Source organism: Limulus polyphemus, unplaced genomic scaffold (assembly GCF_000517525.1).
Source record: "Limulus polyphemus unplaced genomic scaffold, Limulus_polyphemus-2.1.2 Scaffold8374, whole genome shotgun sequence".
NCBI lineage: Eukaryota > Metazoa > Arthropoda > Merostomata > Xiphosura > Limulidae > Limulus > Limulus polyphemus.
In genome coordinates, this window is record NW_013673984.1 from 8635 (window position 1) to 15905 (window position 7271).

The window sequence follows — 7271 nt, forward strand, 5'->3', positions numbered from 1 at the left end:
CACGTTACCATGATTAAATCCAGTCTCACCAGTTTAACCTGAGTTGCAAGACACGTTAACATGATTTGAATCCAGTCTCACCTGTTTTAACCTGAGTTGCAAGACACGTTACCATGATTTGAATCCAGTCTCACCTGTTTTAACTTGAGTTGTAAGACACGTTACCATGATTTGAATCCAGTCACACCTGTTTTAACCTGAGTTGCAAGACACGTTACCATGATTTGAATCCAGTCTCACCTGTTTTAACCTGAGTTGCAAGACACGTTAACCTGATTTGAATCCAGTCACACCTGTTTTAACCTGAGTTGCAAGACACGTTAATATGATTTGAATCCAGTCTCAACTGTTTTAACCTGAGTTGTGAAACACGTTAACATGATTTGAATCCAGTCTCACCTGTTTTAACTTGAGTTGTAAGACACGTTACCATGATTTGAATCCAGTCACACCTGTTTTAACCTGAGTTGTAAGACACGTTACCATGATTTGAATCCAGTCTCACCTGTTTTAACCTGAGTTGCAAGACACGTTAAAATGATCTGAATCCAGTCACACCTGTTTTAACCTGAGTTGCAAGACACGTTATCATGATTTGAATCCAGTCACACCTGTTTTAACCTGAATTGTAAGACGCGTTATCATGATTTGATTCAATCTCACCTGTTTTAACCTGAATTGTAAGACGCGTTATCATGATTTGATTCCTATCTCACCTGTTTTAACCTGAATTTCAAGACACGTTATCATGATTTGATTCCTATCTCACCTGTACTGTTTCTGCTCGAAAGTCGTGGCTGCTCTCAGTTTGGTGATGAGAACCCACATGATACGAGCCAAGAAAAAGATGTTCACCTGTGTATATAAACATAATCTTAAAATTTATGTAAGTAAACATAAACATAATTTTGACAGGTGATATTAGTTCTCTCACTTTTCACATAAAAAAGAAGAAGAAGAAATATGTGTAATAATAGTAATAAACGAGTGCTTTTTGGGCAATATAGTAAAAAATAAGAGATCTGGGCCAACACAGTAAAACTATAAGGAGTTTGGGGCAATATAGTAAAAATTAATGATCTGATTCAACACAGTAAAACAGTAGAAGATTTGAGGCAATGAAGTACAACAATAAGGGATTTGGGGCAAATACAGTAAAAGAATAAGAGATCTGGGGTAACATAGTCAAACTATAAGAGGTTTGGGGCAATATAGTAAAAAATAAGGGATCTGAGGCAATACGGTAATACAATAGAAGATTTGGGGCAATGCAGTATAATAATAAAGGGATTTGGGGCAATACAGTGGAAGAATAAGAGATGTTGGGTAAGATAGTAAAACATTAAGAAATATATGGCAATATAGTGAAAAATAAGAGATTTTGGGCAATACAGTAAAACAATAAAGGGGTAGTAGAGGTTAAATTCTATTCATATCATTCGTGTTAGTAACATTATTAAATACTTTCATCATAATGACATTTTTTAATCTAACTAACTTACTAGAAGAATTCCAATGACGGGGACAATGAAAACATAATCGTAATTGTCCTTGCTCTGCCAAGGGCACCTGTAAAAAAAATCACACACACAAAAAAAAAACACAACAATTAGATTTCAGACCCAACTAAAGCTCTGAAAAATTATGCTAAAATTCCGTTAGGGAAGATGGTGGAAACATTATGCTAAAATTCCGTTAGGGAAGATGGTGGAAACATTATGCTAAAATTCCGTTAGGAAAGACGGTGGAAACATTATGCTAAAATTCCGTTAGGGAAGATAGTGGAAACATTATGCTAAAATTCCGTTAGGGAAGATGGTGGAAACATTATGCTAAAATTCCGTTAGGGAAGATGGTGAAACATTATGCTAAATTCCGTTAGGAAGACGGTGGAACAATAATGTTTCCACCATCTTCCCTAACGGAATTTTAGCATAAGATTTTTCTTTGTCATCTTGCAGAATGCTGAATAATTGTTTAATGAGGTGTTTGTTCTAGAATTACTTAAATATTTCTACAACATTTTTAGGGATACTAGAATGTAGGAAGATATCTTGTGAGAACTGTTGGTTTATGTATAACATAAAGTAAACTAGAGGGCACTCAGTAGAGGGTATACCCCCGCATCGTTGATCATATATTCGGCTCTCAAAAAATAAGAAAATGCGTCCGTACGTACGTCGTTAAAATCTGACACGAACCATCTTTTGACAGGACAATGAGGAATAATATTCTACATATGTCCACCAAGTGCAATCAAAATCTGATTCTTTTTGACTGAGTTATAGACCAAAAATAGTGTGGAAAGTCGGTCCTCATGGTAACAGATAAAGATGTTTTGGATTTTCGTGACCTTGACCTTTGACCCTCCAAAATCTAATCACTTCTAAGTTGGGTCATATTCCAGATGTATACCAACTTTCGTCCAAATCCATTCAGCCATTTTCGAGAAATCTTGCTGACAAACACATGCACCCATAACCTCCGTCCACCTTCCGTGGCGGAAGTAATGAGGAGTTAATTAGGTACTTTTCAAATTAATGGTAACAGTAACTGCTGGTAGGTTGTGTTTCTGTCCTTTAACCCTAAATTAAGGAATCAGAGCTCAACACAACAAACTTTTGACATAAGAGACACCTGGTGTGTAAACTATCTATCAAGAGGTTTTTATGTATTATATCATTTGAGCTCAGACTCTGGAAAATGTATGGGTGAATATCTATGTAACTACATACGATAAGGAAATATATATTTTCCAATTACAAAATGAACAAATATACATCAGTTTATCGAAAACGTAATAACTTTTTGAAATCCACTGTATTTAACATTCTTTAATAGGAAAGATCAATGGTTTACCCTTGATGTAAAAATAAGTCACTCGTCACGCGCGAGAAGTAGGCTTTCACAGGTGCCCAAATCAAGATTAGAAGTGCAGGTAGGCCTGAAATGATACGTTATGGACAATATATTTACAACATCGTAAAAACACTGCCTAAAATTACAGCAATAATCAGACATTCGTGATACATTCGGTCTCAGTCATTAATTGGATGAAGCATGTTGTTGTCTTAAGTTTCAAACAATGAAAATTCTCGTGTCAGAAACTGGAAATAAATCGCAAAAGAGACTCGAAATTTATGTTTCATCGTTCAGAAAAAACACACACACGCGCAAGAAACAGTCAGAGAAATCTTTTACTTGAGAAAATTTTATTGTCATACAGTATAATAATATTATAATACATTATTATTAAGTACGGTAGTACTTAATAGCAGGGATCGAGAAGAATTCCAAATAATTCACGCGCCGAAAAACCACCCTATTGAATTCTAAAGCGAAAAAAAAACATTCAAAGTATTGGTTACGATATATTATGTACATATATACTAATGATACGTTAAAAATATTTCCGGTATAACAATTCAAAAATTCCTAACACAGCAACTTTTCGTCTATTACCTACCCACCTACCTGATCCCGTCAGTGGGGCTAGCCCCTAGACGGCTCGGACTATCGCTACAAGATTTCTCCGGCTTACTTGACTGGTCTGTGGGTATCCGCTTTTAATATTCCGATAACTATATACAGATTTTTTTTTTATAAATGGTAAACATATCATGCACGTAATTAAATATATTTTCAACCCAATAGATGGCGCTACATATCGATGGATAGACATGCGACAGTATACTTTATACAGGTATAACATAAAACGTAAACAAACAAGAGTATTAACAAATTATGAACTTTAAAATGAAGTAGGGATCTGGCTACAAAAGGTAATGAAACAAGAAGTAAAACCACAATCACAAATTTATAAAATATATTCCATACTTTGTCAGCTTTATACACTTACTTATCTGTAGGCCAAAGTAAGGATTACATTTTATAAATTTGTGATTGTGGTTTTATTTCTTGTAAAAGTTACAGCTATCAAGGATATGGCTATGTTATGTCCATTAGATGGAGATATAAAAACTGAACAAACAAACAAGAAAAATATTAACATTTTAACGGAAAGTAGGGACCGTTGGTTATTCGTAGAATTGCTATAAGAAGTATCCAAAACAAAATAAATGCTGCAATAAAAAGTACACAAACAAGTAAAGTGATACTAGTTGGATAGATTTTAAAACGATTTTCAACCCCTACTTTGGTTGGCATTGTGATGTTATAGCTAAATGAAGCAGTCTAAATGTGCCACCTGATATGATAACAATACAGTACCAATTGACTTACCCCAACCAATTGTAGCATACACGTGAAATTTAATTGATTCAATTGAAAAGGTCTTGACAACCAGGATGTAGAGGTAGAGTCCTTCCACAAACATCCAGAAGAAGTTTGTCCCCATTAGATACGTCAGGAATATTGTTAGAATGCAAGCCGCCTACTCAGACATGGAATGAAAGAATTCAATAAAATTTATAATAACATTATAACATGTATGATAACAGTCTATCACAGATTATAACAATATTACCATACATGACAACAATACATTATTAACTGATTTACCCCAACCAAATTCTAAAGGTAAAGTATATACTTTATGCAGGTATAACATAAAAAGTAAATAAACAAGAGTATTAACAATTATGAATTTTAAAATATTGATAGAATGCAAGCCGCCTACTCAGACGTGGAATGAAAGGATTCAATAAGATTTATAGAAATTATCTAAATTAAATAAATGCACCAATTGGGCAATATAGATTTTAGCTACTTAAATATTAATACGTAACTATCTTTATTTCTTTTTTTTTAGCCCCCCAGTGGCACAGCGGTATGTCTGTGGACTTACAACGCTAGAATCCGGGTTTCGATACCCGTGGTGGGCAGAGCACAAATAGCCCTTGTGTAGCTTTGTGCATAATTAAAAAAAAACGAACAATTTCTTTTTTTTATGTTTTTACATACAGCGATAATTTGGAACTGGAAAAAAAATATTACTTGAGCTTTCGATTAAAAACTTCTCAGAATAGAAAACGAACGATAATGAAGATGCAGATAAATATACTAATAATTGTTTATTTCAGACCTAACGTTTTGCGTGCCAGCCACTTTCAGCTATGAGGTGATATAATCGTGACAGGCAAACCTTTTATTGGACTAAGAGTAGCCGTATAGGTGGTGGCCCAGCTGGTGGTGCTGAGTGGATTTCCACCATATGGTCATTAGTTCTTAAGAATTAAAATCTTCTGCATCTTATCACACATCTTAAAGAACATCACCTTCGTAATCTTACCATATGCCCCCCCCCCAGTGGCATAGCGGTATGTCTGCGGACTTCCAACTCTAGAAACCGGGTTTCGATACCCGTGGTGGGCAGAGCACAGATAGCCCATTGCGTAGCTTCAAACAAACAAGTCTTACCATACATCTCAAAAGTAATATATTTTATCAAACATGTTAAAATGAAACTCCTTCAGAATATTACCGGACACTTTAGAAATAATATATTCTGTATCTGATCACTTATCTTATTGATTGGTGTTTTTAGAAGATTTCCCTCCTTTCATAAACTTTAGAATCTACTAACTTACCTCTAGTTCAAATTTTGCAGACTTTTTTAAACATTGACTGGATCGGTAGGTATAATAAGTAGCAGTGTTAATGTTGGTTAATTTAATATTAAGAATTGGTCAGTGTAGATATTACTAGCATTAATTTCTGTTAGTTTGATATTAATGGAACTAGCCAATATAGCTGTTACTAAAGTTACTGGTTTTTAATTTCAAACTGGAGCAGTTGGTCAGTGGAGTAAGTAATAACATTGCTGACCTTTCATTTCATAATGGGGAAACTGGTCAGTGTAGTAAGTACTTGTAACTTAGTAACAATAAACACAATAGAGCACATACAAACATTACTACGTTTTAATTAGTATTGATGAAGTTTGTGAGTTATAGTAAATAGTGTTTTGTATTTAATAATATTGATAATCAGAATTATAACCAAAGCTACTAACCTCTGTCGCTAGTATCGAGGGAGAATGTCCCATCTGCAGCGAAGCAGTGATGATCCAGGTCAGATAGATCAGGATATAGGTCACTATCAGATGAGTATGGATAGTGTTCCGCAGGCACCTCAGATCTCTGAAGAAACAAGTGTTCAGAGAGCGGGTTAACTACGAGCTGAAAATAAAACTGTCCATACTGTAAAGTAATTTAAATTTAAATTAATTCTTCAGAAATGTCTATTTCCTTCTTTTAGAGCAAAGCTACGCTGAGCTATCTGCTGTGTCCACAGCGGATAATCGAACCCCGGACTTGTAACTTTTTAGACTTACCGCTGTCCCACCGAGGGACTCTTTGGAAAGGAGGTTTAAGTAACAAAATGTTAAGACTAACATTCAGAGTCTCTAATGATCATGAAAAGTAGCTCATTTCTGCGTGATCTATGTATGCAATATTTCACGTGAGGTTTCAACCAATTAATATCGAAGACAAAAATTACACTTTAGTGGTCATACGAATTTTGAGACTTAATTAAGATATTATATGATTAGAAATAGCATTAAATATATGTAATCAGAAATTGACAATGAATATTTCAAACATGGAGCTTTTGTTTTAGTTAATTTCAACTATAGTTAGACTCAGGACTTAATATAGACCGGAAGTGACTGAGTAATTAGCATGGCAGGATGTGGATCTTAAGGTCCAAGGTTCGAGCCCGAGATATGCCGATGAACATGCTCTGCACTTTCAGCCTTTGGCACGTTATAAGTGACATCGAATCCCACTGTCCGGTTAAAAGCAGCCATATAGGCGGTAAGTGCTGCTGACTGGTTGCCCGACCTCTGGTCAACTGTCATTAAGATTGAAAATATTACACACTAAAGCTTAAATTCTAAATACAAAGTAGCTGGGTCGTTATTGGGAGATCATGTTTAATGTTAATTCTAGGCTTCTCGTTCATTTAGTGGACACTAATTCACTAATGGAAGTTTTATGAGCTGCCTTTCACATAAAAGGTCCTGATTTGGTGATCCGGCTGAAATTTAGCTCTGGTCAGACGTAACTGCATTTTTGAAAATAAAATTACGCAGAAACTGTGCTGAATTGTAAGGGTTCATTATAAGACGCAGATGATTGATTGATGGACGAGAAAAAGTTAAAGAAAGAATTCATGACAATATCAGTTAAGTTGTCATATTTTGTCATAAATAACTTCACTTGAAGTTGCCATATTTTGTCATAAATAACTTCACTTGAAGTTGCCATATTTTGTCATAAATAACTTCACTTGAAGTTGCCATATTT

At 34.8% G+C, this 7271-nt stretch overlaps 1 protein-coding gene across 1 annotated transcript in view; it reads right to left on the reverse strand.

Annotated features, from left to right (window-relative positions):
• Window positions 1-7271, reverse strand: part of LOC106475300 (diuretic hormone receptor-like) — a gene marked incomplete at its 5' end in the record, with an annotated part of 23864 nt that overhangs the window by 5031 nt on the left and 11562 nt on the right. The window contains 5 exons of the mRNA XM_013935992.1: window positions 770-855; window positions 1503-1569; window positions 2860-2944; window positions 4243-4393; window positions 5975-6101. Of these exons, the coding sequence (XP_013791446.1) occupies window positions 770-855; window positions 1503-1569; window positions 2860-2944; window positions 4243-4393; window positions 5975-6101 (516 nt within the window). The remainder of the gene's footprint in view (window positions 1-769; window positions 856-1502; window positions 1570-2859; window positions 2945-4242; window positions 4394-5974; window positions 6102-7271) is intronic.